At 48.9% G+C, this 14,892-nt stretch overlaps 1 protein-coding gene across 1 annotated transcript; it reads right to left on the reverse strand.

The window, feature by feature from the left end:
- LOC116441705 (TOG array regulator of axonemal microtubules protein 2-like) lies at positions 1-13,577 on the reverse strand. Its single transcript, XM_032103926.1, has 11 exons — positions 13,555-13,577; positions 13,116-13,281; positions 12,120-12,355; positions 10,467-10,619; positions 9,181-9,298; positions 8,121-8,224; positions 5,180-5,384; positions 3,781-3,997; positions 2,361-2,447; positions 732-1,181; positions 1-274 (listed from the first exon to the last, which is right to left on the reverse strand). The coding sequence occupies exons 1-10, from the start codon at positions 13,575-13,577 to the stop codon at positions 946-948; spliced, it is 1,545 nt and encodes a 514-aa protein (XP_031959817.1). The 3' UTR covers positions 1-274; positions 732-945.
- Between the last annotated feature and the right edge of the window lie 1,315 nt (positions 13,578-14,892).

Here is a 14,892-nt window from a genome sequence, read left to right on the forward strand (position 1 = left end):
TATATACTGTTGAAAATCTATTTTCAAAATTTAAAAGATAAAATGATAACACATTTATTCAAACCTACATCTACATGTCAGAACATATGTACATCTGTAACTACAAAGCCTAAAGTATAAATCCAAATCTTCAAACATTCTTCGGACAGGCAGAACCCTCTTCCTGAGCTCGAGGAAAGAGAGCTCTTCTGGACAGGAGGCAAGGGCTTTGTCGGTTAGGGAACATAGGAAATGTCCAAGGAAAACTTCTTGATAAGACTGTAGCCAGTCACGCCTGCAAAGTGGAGACACAAAATATAACAGAGGCCGCAATGCAAACCTAAAGCATCTGAAGCTACGTATTTAATGGGACAGACCACCTGGAAACTTCTAAAGAGCTGCACAGGGAAACATGCTCCTGCCAGCAGCCACTTGAGGCAGACCAGGGAGACACCCTGACCCACTTGCACAGAGCCAGCACAGGAACAGCCTGGCCTCTGGGCTGCCCTGGGACAGCAGGGAGCCCAGAGGCCTGTGCTTTCCAGGAATGGCTCAGCTGCACACGCACCCTCCTGCTCCTCTCCCGGCCCCACAGCTGAGCAGCCCTACAGCTCCACGGGGCACTGGGAGCAGCACAGCTCAGTGCAGGGGGCACATGCAGGGCAGAACTGTTCCCTGGCAATGTGCCCAGGCTCTCTAGGCTGGCACAAGAGCCTTCCTCCCGCCAGAGAGCGGCCCAGCTCCCGCCTTACCTCTTTGTGAGGCTGAGCCATGCTCAGCCTTCACCTTGTCCTCAATTGGAAGTTGCTTCAGGCACCCCATGCCACGACTAGGAAGGGGGGTGGAGAGAGCGGGGGCAGGTGCACACCCTTCCTTTGCATTCTGTCCTTTTTGGCACAGCTAAGAAGTCACGTCCGGAGGTGTCCAACTCAGCACTTTGTCATCTCTCTGCAGGTCATCGAGCCTTCACCAGCCCAAAATGTCGGAGAGGTTTTCCCGCACATGCGGAGGCTGGCTGGCAGCATGCTTCCTCAGCTTGGCGCCCATCACCTTGTAGAGGGCGCAGGCAAGCTTGGTGACCACAGTGCGGACATTGGCGCTTCGGACAGGCAGCGCCTTGTTCCCCAGGAAGGACCAGAGCACGGGCAGGGCGTAGCGCTGGACGACTTCGGGGCTCCTGGGATAAACCCATGCCACAAGCGCTGCCGGAAGAGAGACACAAACTTCTTAACCACCAGCCTTAATGCAAACAAGGATCTACCTCTAGTTGTGATTTTGGGAGTCTCTCTGGCTAAGATCAGTGAAATAACAGTGAGAGCCCCATGATCCAGAAATGGGCAAAGCAGCTGAACATCCCCAAAACAGAACCACCAAGCCCTCAGGACTAATTTCTCCAGATCCGAGCCTTGTATCTGTGGCAGACTTCACACCTTTACTAAATCATTCCACAATCTGTTTCCGGCATGATGAATGACCAAAATGTCAAATTGCTGTTTATTTCCATTTAGAAGTTGTCTAAACCCACTGCTGAAGGTTTGAAAGGCACTTTAGAGAGGGAAATTGAGAGATTTCTAATAAAAAGGATGACTCCGTTTTTGTGACCTGGCTTAATTAGCAGTGGATTTAGCCCCAGCTAAAGCAAGGCTATAAATAAAGCAAGGCTATACACTGTCTTCTCTAGTATATATTGAGGTTATCAGTTTTCTATCCCTTGGCTATTGCTGACATAGCAAGCTCCTCTGAGCAATCAATTATCAGCTGCATTTGGAGCATTTTGGGCAGCGCTGACATAGGAAGACCCTGACTGCACACCCTGAAATGCTCAGTCCAATGGCACTTCCACAGCACAGGCAGGGAGCCTCAGCACTCTGCTTCTGCCCCTCTGCCCCCAAAGGCTGCCTTGCACAAAATCCGTGCCTCTAACATGTGTGCTGAGTTTGGACCTAAGCTGTGACCCCCAGGCACTGCAGGCTTCCGCCTCAAAACTTTCCAAGAGCAAAGCAAGAATTCTGTGAGGACAAAACAAACCGATCCCCTGAAACAGCATTTGCCACCATTTTCCCTAAAGGATCAGAGCTGTCCCTGAGCTTCCAAGAGAGGAGCCAGCTTGGGAATTTTTAGCCCCTCCCTTTCCTGGAGGCAGCTTCTGAGATGCCCCAGTGAGAGCTCAGCCCCGAGGCCGAGTGCCGCCCCCATCTCAGATGCTGCACACCTCTGCAGCAGCCAGGGAAAACCTGCCCAATACACCTTCCATGGGTATTGGGCAGGAGGGACAAGCTCAGCACCTCCTGATTTGGAGGAGCCACTCTAGTGTCTATTCACTGGCATTCCCTGTAAATTCTGCCTCGGAAGACCTCTTGCCTTAGAAGGGGAGGCCATACCTGAGAGATGCTCTGTGACATCCAGCAGAGCTTGGCCCTTCAGTTCACTCCTGCGGTGGCTGAACTCTTTCATCAGGGATACTTTATCTACAAGGGAAACACACGTTTCTGCTCTCTCTTCTGAGGTCATAAGAGAAAGGACAGTGGGGAGGGAAAGGGCAGGGGCAACTACATTTTGTAAAAGAAAGGAAATTCCTGCCGATTTTTGAATCCTTTTCTTCTTTCCTTCCAGCCTACTTGGGAGGATTTTAAATTCCAAAAGAAAAGCTCTCCTTTCACATTTTAAATCCAAAGTTGTCTGCTGTACCAGGAGCTATGTTAAACATTTCACATCAGGGACCTCAAGACTTCAATCACACGTAAGCAGTGAAAAGGTTTTGCATCCCAGAGCTTTGCAGAAGTGATCTTCTCTCTCCCCTATGGAAAAGGGTGAGAAGGCTCCAAAATGCACACCTCCATTCCCACCTGAAGGATAAGCTGTTTTTAAATTGTCAGGTTACCTGTGTGGATCTAGGGACAAGACTCCAAGTTACTCATACAAGAGCTATTACTGCTCAGTGCCTCAGTAGCCTGTGGGTTTCTGTAACATCTGTGAAATCAGATCTTGGCAGAGAGACTGGAAAATGAACTGATTTCCCAATACTTGACCGGCGTATGTATTTTGGTTTTCCTTGTGCCTATCTGTTGCGGTTTTGGGGGTCTTGTTTGAATTTGCTGTTGCCTGCATTGGCCTGCAAGCCTCCAGTCCTACCACTCTAATAAGCCAAGGCAAGCTTTTCCTGGAGACAGAACGTGTGTGGGATGAAGTTTGGTCCCTCACAGGGTCACCAGGGCTGGCAGTGACAAAGCAGGCAATCTGCTTCATTGGGAACCACTACAGAGCTACACCCCAGTGTGGGTTTCAGTAGCAGGGTATTATTAAGAGCTCCTTTCCTGCATGAGATACAAAAAGGAGGTCCCAAATGATCTTCATGCAAGCATGCAGTAAAGAACTGATCCTGCTGTCCTAATGAAGCTAATGCCTATGATGTGGAGCCTTCCAGGAGGCTGCTCTGCAGAGGTTCTGATGCGCCAGTGTCCCTTCATGCCAACAGCAAAGCTATTCATTTGGGAAGTCAAATGGGGCCCAGGCAAACTCCAAAAATCCCTTTGGCCCTGAATTCCAGCAAAGCTGTAGTCCAGCACTTCCTCTTCAGACAAGCAGCACAGAGCCAAGGGCTCCTGGGACTTTTGGGAAATGCTGATGCACATTCAAGCCTGGTGGGGGACTGGTGCGTAAGGACTGCACCTGCACAGCTTCTGGTGGATGTCAGCTGGAGGTTTCCACAGACAACAACAGCTGTCAAGGCACTCAGCGTTCTCTTGACTCGCAGAGGCAGAGACACACTTGAGGAGAGTCCATGCCAGGGCTCAGCCTTACCTAAGTGAGCCATGGATTCTTCCAGCGCTTTCACAGCTGCGGCATAAACCCCGGGGTCCTTTGAGTTTAGGTTGTTTGTTATTCCTTCAACCAGACAGATGATCACCGGGTTTAAGCCATCTTTCAGGATGCTTATGATTTCAGCCAGCACGTCCAGCGCCTTCTGCTTCACTTTCTTGTGCGTATCACCAAGTCTCGGGACAAAATAATCAAAAATCTGTGAAGAGAACAAACAACATGAAAGCTGGATTAAAATGTCCTTGTTTGAGGAAGGGACGCAGAAGTGAGCACTCAGCAATGTAAAAGATGAAAGTGATCCTTCCTGTCAGGTCAGCACTTGCTTGCACAATTTCCCTGTTTTCCTGTGGGCCACTCTCTGGAATGGTTGCGCAACCTCATGCTGGTTGAAAGATTTTCATATATTTTGAAGAGCTTTGGGTGGGGACAGGATAGTTCCTATGGTGTTTCTCTCCACATTTCAGTCATTAAATTCATCCCATTTATTGATGCAAAACGGTATCTTTGCTTTCGAAGTATGGAACCAGATATTTACAATGCCCCTTTTTCTACACAGTTGCCTCAGGTTCTGAGGGCAGTTACGATTTTGCCAAAACTATGGCTGGAGGAGATCCAGGTTTTGTTCCATCTGTCTCAGAACCTGTGTCTGGAGAAGTGCAGGGCTCTGATCAACTCTTCCAGGATCCAGACCAATTGTCTACCCAGCAGGTAGACTTCTGAAATTTAATGTGCTGGACCGCTCTCATTAGAGCAGGTTCAGTCCCTTGACAGCCACATTATCAGGCACCATTTTCTGGACAAAGGGAAAAAGCAGCTGCTGGGAGGAGAAGGAAGAGATCTGTCCCTAGCCATTTCCCTCCATTTCCAAAGAGAAAAAAAGACCCCCCAAGAAGGGTGAGCACCGTCTTTACCAAGAGGACTAGGGATGCCGATGGAAACGAGTAACCAGAGTTGTGCCTGTGCAAGACAAGTCGGAGTTTACAGAAGTATCCTTTAAAAAAACTTGGTTTAAACCAGCCCAGCCTGATACTTCTCTTCCCCATCCAAACCCATTTTTTTGTCTAGAGAATAATTGCCACGCTTTCAGTGGCTGGATTCCCTTCACTTAACCCAAGTGGGAGTAGGAGACAGCAGAAGTTACACCAGCAGAAAACTCTGTCCTCATCTGATGAACAGCATCAATAGGCACCTGCCAGACAAATACATCTGGACCGAAAGAACTTGTCCTGAAGCGTGGACCTGAATTAAATATTTCAGGGTAAGAGGCACCAGCCTGTCCCACACAGCCAGGATGTAGTGCCAAGACACACTGAATTAACTTTCCTGCTACAGGCTTGGGAAAGGAGCTAAAGGAAAGGAACAATGAAGACACCCTACATACTTGGACAGTGTTAGTGGAGACGAGCTGGGGGCTGCTTTTGCACAGGTCTAGGAGGAGTGCCACTCCTTCCATCCGTGTCTTAAACTCCTTGGCTTCCAGGAGATTGTACAGCTTCTGGAGCGACTCCGTTTCTTCCACAGCCGGAGGTAACGTGACCTGGGCTTTTGGGCGGCGTAGGAGGCGTCCATCAGAGGTAGACTTCACCCTGGAGAATAAAACCAAATGCGGACCTGTTGGTGATCATACCTTCAGTTAATTGTGAGCAGAACATCTTGGGGAGGTTTCCTAATGATGTGATTTCAAGCTAGAAAATCCTGATCTGAAAAACAACGGGAGACCTCATGACAATCTGTCATGGGTTAGCAAGCATAGTCCCGGAAGTGATGTTCTTGCAAAGGAGTGCTTACAGCTCCTTCTGTGACCTGACAGAACCTATCAGCTGGCCACTTTGAATATGGACAATTCTTTAAGCCACTTAAAGTTGTGACCGCCTCTGTGATCCACACTTAAGAACAGGAAACCCCGAGGCAGACTCTCTCTGTCTTGTTTCCGGTGCTGGGACAGGTGGCTGCGGGCCCCGTGTGGGGGCCAGCGGGCCCGGCCCAGGCCCTGCTCAGGCCAGGCCGGGTCGGGCCACGGCCATCCTGGAGCCGACGGGCCCTGTTCCACCCGCGGAACCCCCCCCACAGCAGGGCTGTGGGCAGCCGGAGCGGCTCGGCTCCCCCTCTCCAGAGCTGCCAAGATTCAGCTAAAGCTGCACGGCTGTCTGGCAGAGGTCATGTGACCAACAGCGATAAGCCACATTCCAGCTGCAAGGCCTAGGTGAGATTAACCCTTTTAGTGCTATGAAGAGCTGAAAACCGGAGGGAAGTGAAAGAGGAGATGCTTAAAGCTGAAATTCTGTTGTGAAGCTATGATAGATCAGAGTACCTGCTGTAATTTCATGAAGGCATGGGGGGTGGAGCATTCAACTTGTGAGCAAAAGCACCTGCGCTGAGATAAGCAGATGCTGACGCAGCTGTAATTTCATGAGAAGTTTGAACAGGGAGAGATGGAAGTGATGAGGACTTTTGCTCCAAATGGAAAAAGAGAAAACCTCAGGTCCTAGAGATGCTCCCAGAGATAGTTCTGAAGAGGAAGATGAGGAAGACCCTTTGCTTCCAGGGAAGGAGAAGGGCCTCTATTCTTAGAAATGAAATGCTCCCAGAGATGGGTGAAGAGAACTTTTGTTTCTGAACGGCTCAACCTTAAAATTTTACCCCAGCAATTCAAGAGTGGACCCTCGAAAGCAGTTGTGGGAAAAGCTGCAAGACGGGGGAAGGGACTCACATGCGAGCAGAGAACCAAGCCGGGCGGCTGGCTCCTTGTGATAATGTTTTCATAGCATGGGCAAGAGAGGCTCCTCTTCCTAAATGGACTGAACAAGGTTATTATGGAAGTGGTAAACAGACTGAACATCTCAAGGGCTGTCTTTTTACATTATCACTGCGAGAAGGGAGAAAGGCGGGGGGAGGAGAAGTGTTCTGAAGGCGTGGTATGACTTTTTTTTCTTCTTTTAGGTCTGTTAATAAACTTCTTTCTATTCTTTCAAGTTTGGTGCCTGCTTTGCATTTCTCCTAATTCTTATCTCACAGAAGGTAAATAGTAATGAGTATTTTGGACCAAACCACTACACTAAATTGGTGTTTCTGCCTGGTTACAAACCAAACCCGCTACACAATCATTACAGGAGACAATCTGCAAGCAACATTCTCACCAGTGCTTACTCAGGAAAACCAAGGATGAGATGCATCTCACTTATCTCCAGACGGCTTCCCAGGTACACATGTCGCACTGCTTTGTGAGGAAGGAGAGACGCTACTTCCATGTTTAAATGCCTCATCATGAGGGAGGTGTGTGTCTCATAATAAGGAAACTCATCCCTCTGGAGAAGTGTCTCTACAGCAGGCATGACAATCTGGAAAAGCAGCTCAGATGCATCTGAACAGATGGATAGGGGCATATCTGAAGGATCCAGAAAATCCGTAACAGGGATAAAAACAGAAGCCAGACATCCCAGCACTACGCTCACATGATTGCTTCCCTAGAGACTAGATCCACAGCTTAACAAACCCACTGGGAACAACTCTCTTGGATCAGCCTGTCTCTTCCATGGGCATGGGAAGATCCTGACTACGCTACTGAGGCATGTGGTCACTCTCCTGCCAGCGCTGAGCATGACAGAGCTAAATAAATCCCCTCTGTTATCAGAGGACAACAGGTACAAGTAGCTCTCCCACTGGCAGGAAGAGACAGCAAGGACCAAATTCCTGTCTCAAATGCTGATTGCAGCACAGGGGGAAATAAACCAAACATGCTGTCCATCAAGCAAACAGTATGAAGGACAGGAATGTCAAGACAAAACGTCCACATTGAGACACCTGTTGACCAAAGTTGCTCAGGAACTGGCTTGCTACTTACTACTCATCTTGGTACTGTCTGAGGGTAAGAAAACCATGACTCAGGGAAGGCCAAACCACATGCATGGGAAGTGCTATTTTGGGGAACGGCATCTTGCTTCTAGACTGGGACTTCTCATCAAAACACCCATCTGAAAAAGACTGCTCTCAGAGGAGAAAAACCCTGCTTGAATTTACTTGTCCCAAGTGAGGCAGCGGAGACATGGCCCTCTCACAGCCTCCACAGCACTGTCCTTGCCACTGCACTGGATCTTCTGAGCTGCAACCAATGGGTGTCTTTTTGTCGCCCATTTTTTGTGGAAACCCTTCCAGAGAAGTTGTGTTCAGCGTAATGCAGAAGGAGACATTTTTTATGATAGAGCATTTGTAGGGAAAGGAAACAATCTCTGGCACAGGTCATCTCCACCAGAAAGATTTTCCTGAGGAAGAGACATGTAAAGCTTGCCACGTGCTTTGTCACATCTAACTAAAGTGCTCAGTACCGTTTACTAGAAGGCAATGTGGCCTGGGGCTTCTTCGAGCCATCGCTCCTCTTCTTCACAGGCTTCTCGACAGATGGGTGTTCATCCTTCTGCGTTTCCATCCCCTACAAAGGCATAAAGAAACCCCATGGATCTTTAGAATGTAAAATAGGAAATTACCTGTTTAAAACACAACTTATAACCAGGATCACTGCTACCAAGGCTTGGGCAAACCTTTCCGAACTTACAGAAGGAAACAGGCCAGAGGTTCAGTGATGCCAACTCTTTGTTTTCAATAGCCCAAGGCAGGTTATGGCTGCTACCATACTGAGCAGCAGTCTAAAATCCCCAATTCATTCCTCTTGAGCATAAATGGGAATAATGCAAACTGGTAGGGAACTAATGCTCTTAAAGGAAGCTGCAGAAAAATTTGGACTCTTTGGAGGTTGGCCCATTGTGTTGGAAGTTGATTTGGTTCCACACTCACTCTCCCTGTTGCTGCACAAAGGCACACTCCCTTCTATAACGTAGGTAAAAAGAATAAAAAAATAACCCAGGCAAACAAATGATTTTCCACTGGATGCTGCTGAATTCACCAAGCTTCTTCCAGCTGCACAGGGCATGACAGCAGGGCAGTATTCCCAGAAGACAGACAGTAATTGTAGGAATTGGGATTGACTGGGACATCTTTTGAATATTTGGAAATTTTCTTGGCACTACTGCTTCCTGTGTCTTTTGCAAAGACTCTGTTATCTCCAGAAGCACTGTTCTCACTTAATTGCGTCACTGGGGGCAGAGTAGGGATAGTGGGGTGGGGGGTTATGCTTAAATGTAAACCCATTTTCTCCTCTTTCCCTTCCCTGTTTGTGGCCAATATTCAAAATATCCAATACCCCACTTTTCCTCTAATATTATCAATTCCTTTGTGCTCTGCAGATGAACAGGCTACGGATCAACAGTTCATTCCCAGGAGCAAAATGATTTGGCAGAAAAGGAATGAGATAAGATTAGGTATGTTTGATCTCATATCAGCAGTGGCAATACTTGCACAAAGGAGACATTTCTCCTACCAAGCACTTACTTTCTTCTTCATTCTTGTCAGAATATCTTCCAGGTCACGGGTGGAAAGAGATTGTTCCAAAAGCCTTTTAAAGTTTTGGTGATTCAGCATCATTTTCACCATCTCCTGTCCATAATGCCTAAAACAAGAAAGAAAGAAAGAAAGAAAGAATAGAAGGTGAACAAACAAAGGAGGAGCGTTAACAGAATAAGCTGATACCTTAAACTCAGCAGCTGCCATACCTGCATGAGAAGGCATTACCTACTCAGCAAAGAGAGAGATTTACCTCCACTTGTCACTGCACAGTGCTGTCAGCTGAACACAAGAGGCAAGAGGAGAACATGGGGCAACAGAAAAATACAATCTCACTCTGAAACTGTGGGTGCGCTTCTGTGGCATCGAAGGATCCCAGGGAACAAGCGAAACACCTCTGCTTTGAGTCAGAGCTTATTAGCAGTGTCTTGCTGCCATTGCACAGTAATTTGCCTTTCTTTAACTGGCAGGGAAGCCAGGACCAAATGCCTCATGCTTGCTTTTGATTATTCTATACCATATGTATGCACAGGGACAGCTAGTTGCTCATGCGTTCTTGGCAGCTATTAATGGGAATTGAATCCTCAAAGTGAGGGGATTTGGGTGGTTTGGGTTGATTTTGCCACTAGGAAACCACAGTTTTCTTCAGGAAGCAATTTGGAGGTCATTCAGCCACAGATAAGAGCATTATAGAAATCTGCAGAAGAGGTTTAGAAAGACTGAATACATTGGCTAAAGACCCCTGGAATATTTCTAGGAAAGTCTTAAGTTAATGAGAAATAGATGTATGCGATCCTTCAGTGATGAACATTAGCCAACATTTTGGCTTTGTCTTGTGCACCTAAGGCCAAGCAAAACTGTTTGACTGGCTCATCTGATGGCTCTTTTGATCTCAGGAAGGAATCATTCAAGTCCCAGGAAGTTGGCAATGCTCCCTCTTGCGGGACAACCTCACGTTCCCCAGCACAGTCATTTCCCCAGACAAGCCAGGGCAGTGGTCACAGCACCAAGCCTGACAGAGCTCAAGAAGCCTTTGGACAATGCTCTCGGGCACATGGAGTGACTCTTGGGGGGCCCTGCACACGGGCAGGAGCTGGACTCGATGACCCTGATGGGTCCCTTCCAACTCAGCGTATTCCGTGACTCTGTGAACCTCATCCACACAGTGAGGGAACTTAATATTTCCTTTAGCTTCCACTCTTTTGTGGTTTTGCCCTTTACAGCCAGACACCCAACAGTTTTCCTGTTTTAGGAGGTGAAATGAAGATCATTACCTTGTGTCCTTGTGACAGTCCTGAGCAAGCGTCCCTGCCGCGTGCGCCAGCCTCTCAGCCCTGGGCGTTCCTGCGAGCTTCGTGACTCCAGTTTTCTCCATCAAGGACAGGAGGAGTTGGGCCGCGCACTTCCGCACCTGGACGTGGCGGCTCCTGGGAAGAAGAGAGCGGACACTGGGGCACAGGGAGCAGAGGGACACAGCGCAGGCCTTGGCCAGAGCATGCTCCCTGTCATTGCTGGGGGAAGGAGGCCTGGGTTCTCCCTGACACTTGGGACACCTGTAGAAGGTTCTGTCCGCAGAGAAACACAAAGTTAGCACTGTACAGAAGGACTGCCTGCAAGCAAGAGTGAGGAATTCAGTCTCCCTGCACTATCTGATACTCAATGTCTTTCCCCAAATTCACTCTGCGAAAGAGGGAAATTAAAGACAACCCAGGCTGACCCATCAGGGGCCAGCCACTACACAGACAGCCGCAGCAGGATTGAGGATATTTGCACCCATTTACCCCCAAATCTGCAGACCTTGGGAAAGAAACAAATGCAGGGAAAACACGCTGTGGGACATGAAGTTGCAGAATATTCTGCAATGCAGCCAGTTTCTTCTGTGAGGCTTGGCAAGAGATACATCTGAATGTTTCCCCCTTTTCCAAAGCTGAGGAAAGGGTGGCAGTCAGTTTAGCCAGCTTGTCCTGTTCTAGACAGTGTCTCTTGGGGACTATCAGGCCCAGCACCAACACTTAAGGCAGCACCTGCTTCAGCTGTCCCATGGCAGTCGGCCTGTGAAGGTGCCTGTACAGTGATTCATCATCTCAAGGCTAACATGAGACATCAGTTTGAATAGCAAGTGGGCCTCTAAGGCCAGGACAGTCCTACAAGACTCCTCTTGGCAGGAGCTGCACCTGCTGTGCAGGCTGTGCCACACCCAGCACGTTCTCCCCCATGTGCTCCATGCCCCAGCAAGAACCCTCCTTACTTCTCAAGTGAATGGCATAAGGAGGATGCATGGTTTTTCCCAAGGCCTCTGTGGTTAGGGCTGTGAAATATCAAAGAGCGCTCACAGCTGCAGTTGCAATTGTCCCTCTTCCCACAAAACCACAGGGCTCTATCCTTAGCCTTTGCAGGCACTTTCACTTGCCCACCATTCACCACATCTAGGCAACTCGGACAGACTGGGAGAACTCCAGGAAGCAGCAGCAAGCTGAGTCAGGGGAGGTTGAGGTTGGATATCAGGAAAAAGTTTTTCACCCAGACGGTGGCTGGGCACTGGAACAGGCTCCCCAGGGCACTGGTCACAGCACCAAGCCTGAGAGAGTTCAGGAAGCCTTTGGACAACTGCTCTCAGGCACATGGTGTGACCCTTGGCGTGTTTGTTCTGTGCAAGGGCAGGAGCTGGACTCGATGAGCCTGATGGGCCCCTTCCAACTCAGCATATTCTACAGCTCTGTGATTCTGTCAACTAAAGGGCTGCACTGAGGGCAGAAATAGGTGACAAGAGGAAAGAAGTGAGGTTGATTGGAGAATCAAGTCACTGAGTTCACAGAAGATGCAGGATACAGGACCCTTCCCTCCCACCATTCCCATTCTCTCTCTCAGCCCTTCTCCCCCACACACAATAGAAGGTGAAGAATATCACTAAGAGAAGAAGAACCTACTGGACTCCACTGTCCATGAGAGCAGTCATTGCTCGTGCAGGAGTCACATGCTCCACCATGACTCCCAGGGTGTGACTGGCTGCTTTCTGAACAAACTCTGGGGAGTTCCACACCATCTGGAGAAGGACCCGAGCAACCTCATCCACCTCCGAGTCCATGTCCTTCTGCAAGGTCACAAAGAGCTCTCCAAGAGTGACGATTGCAGAGTAAGACACCTTTGAGCGAAGGTTGGTCACCTGGGGAAGTCATGAGGGGAAACATAAGAATCACCTTGAAAAGAAAACCAGTTGCCTTAGACAAAAGTCCCAGGAAATGACAACACTTCCCGCTGTGTCCAGGGGAACACAAAAGCACAGGCAGAGCAGAAGAGCACAAGCACAGAAAGGCACTTAACTCTGGCACCTACTTGTGCTAGGCCTCAGGCCTGCTTCCTGCAGGCCTAAAACATATTATTTCACTTAAAGTGTTCTACTTAACTCTTCTGGAATGTCCACTGCTTTGGTTTTAGGCCCTTTTATTCAAAAAACAAAGAAACAAATTAAAGCAAGGGCTGCTCTCAAGCCATAAAGGCACAAGTCATAAAGACAAAAGAGTCATTTGCTCCTGTTTGAAAAAGCAACAGCAGCAGTTGAAGCCCTCAGCCAGGAAACAGAAAACACAGGCTCAAGTCTACAGACTAATTGGCAGTGTTGAATTACAGCTTGGGCAGAGATTTGGACTGCAGCAAATAACATAATTAGTGTCTCCGCTTCTGCATTTGCACGTTGCATTGTAATGGCAGCTCGCTCCAAGAGGAGAGTGTCAGATGCCCGACCTACCAGTAAATAGAGCTACATGTGCACACAGATCCTATAGAGAGCTGACAGACATGAGAAAGATAAGGTCTAGAAACAGAAATGAAGGCAGTCCCTGAGCACACAGGGAGATGAACAAGCACATATCTACTCTACACACCATGTAAGAAGCACGGAGGACGATTCAGAACAATGTTCTTACCTCGTTGGTAAGTGCCAAGCAAACCTCACGAAGTCTACAAAGAAGGACTTCTGAGTGGGACTCAGCCAGGTGTTTGATGCTGAAGAGTCCCTTCTCCTTCAGCTCCCTGAAAGGCAAGTACCAAAAAGATTGACTTTCTCTCCACCCAAGAACTAGGCAGCACCCTCTGAATTTACCAGGCTGGCGGCTCAGTCAAACAAAGGGAGGTGCTTTTCAAGCAGTACTTGATGAAATCGTGGAACTCGCTGCCACAGGTTGCTGTGGCTGTCCAAAGCACACACAAATCCAAGAGGCAAATAGAGGGCTTTCAGAGTCTTCATTTGTGGCCGTTTAACAAGACAGCCTTTCTGAAGTCTCTGGCACATGAAGTCCCTATGTCAGTGCTTCCTGGAGGCTGTGAGACCGTGCCATGCTGCTGTTTCTTGTCACCTCCCTGTACCTGTCCCTGAGACACAGTCCCATTGGGCTGTGTCTGGGGCATTTGCCTTCTTTGCCAGCCCCAGCAGGCAGTTCAGCAGTGAGAGTCTGCACTGGCACTCTGTAGCTGAGTTTCCACTCTGCAATCTAGGCCTGTCTGTCACCCACTCCACTCCACCTCACACATTCTCCAGGAAAGCAGCAGGATGCCCCAGAAGATTCCACACCAGGGCAAGAACAGCTGAAAGTCTAGCTTTTCCCAAAAGCCCCTACCTAAAACAGCAGCAACATGTTATTTACAAGGTGCAAACAACTCCCTCTCTCAGCACTTGCTTTGGGCAGGACCTGAGCTACAGGAAGGCGCGTGATGCATCGGGGCTGCAGCGCAGGGCTGGCAGCTGATGCCACGGGCATCCCTGAGTGTCACCCGGACCCCCCCACAGCTGCAGAAGCTCTCTGCACCTCACAGGGCACCAAACAGAAATGGGGAAGAGAAAGCAGAAGAGACAGGGCAGAGCAAAGGCGACTGCACAAGGAGATGCATCGCGGCAGATTTTTCATGCTTATCCCAGGGTGAATGTGGTCCTTATCCCAGTGTGAATGAAGCAGTGAGTAGATGATAACCCAGACATCAAAAAGACAACCAATATCACCTAACATTTGTGGGGTTATCACCTCTGGGCCTCTACAGGCCTCCTTCTGTCTGTGTCTAAGTTTGGGACACATTGTGAGTATTGACAAAACATCTCAGGCCCATATGAAGCAGTGAGAAGGAAACAGTTGACTTGCAAAAGTGCAAGATTCCTAGAGGATTTTATTTCTTTTTCCTTCTCTTCTGCCATGAGCCCCTCAGGACTAATGACAGGCTGAGTGACTCTATAGCACAACTCAGTGCATTTCTCAGAAAGAAGAACTCCCTGTAGCTGCTCCTGGGACTCACATGCGGAAGGTCACAGGCAGACCCTGACTCCTGCCACTGCTGCCAGCAGTGGGGCCAGAGACAAATCTTACTCAGTGCCACTGGGCCCCGAGGCACCCAAATCTCTACACTCCAAACTGCTGCCATCCTGCTTCTGGCTTCAGCCAGCAAATCATCTTGTCCCACAGCTTTCTCTCTTCCCTCAAGATTTCCTTTGCAGCTCCACAGAGCAGCAGGCAAAGCGAGGAAACAGCACGGACCTGCTGCAGCTGGAGCACTGCTGCAGACCAAGGCCAAGAAAAGGCTGCTCTCAAATCTTTATCCTCTCTCTGCTCTGGAGTGGTTTCACTGGTGCCCCTCGGCCCTCTGGGCTGTTGGGGCTCAGAGGCACTAGCAAGATGCTCTCCTCACCTACCTTAACGCTAAGAGGGAGACAGAGTG

This window comes from Corvus moneduloides, chromosome 3, assembly GCF_009650955.1.
Source record: "Corvus moneduloides isolate bCorMon1 chromosome 3, bCorMon1.pri, whole genome shotgun sequence".
In the NCBI taxonomy this organism is placed as follows: domain Eukaryota; kingdom Metazoa; phylum Chordata; class Aves; order Passeriformes; family Corvidae; genus Corvus; species Corvus moneduloides.

What these genes read in the sequence shown, in the direction of transcription:
- LOC116441705 (XM_032103926.1), bottom strand. Translation starts at nt 13,577, where the DNA reads ATGGGACTGTGTCTCAGGGACAG. An exon ending in GACTGTCACAAGGACACAAG is followed by an intron (nt 9,299 to 10,466) that starts GTAATGATCTTC and finishes TTCTTGTTTTAG; the next exon opens with GCATTATGGACAGGAGATGG. An exon ending in TGTCACAGAGCATCTCTCAG is followed by an intron (nt 1,182 to 2,360) that starts GTATGGCCTCCC and finishes CTCTTCCGGCAG; the next exon opens with CGCTTGTGGCATGGGTTTAT.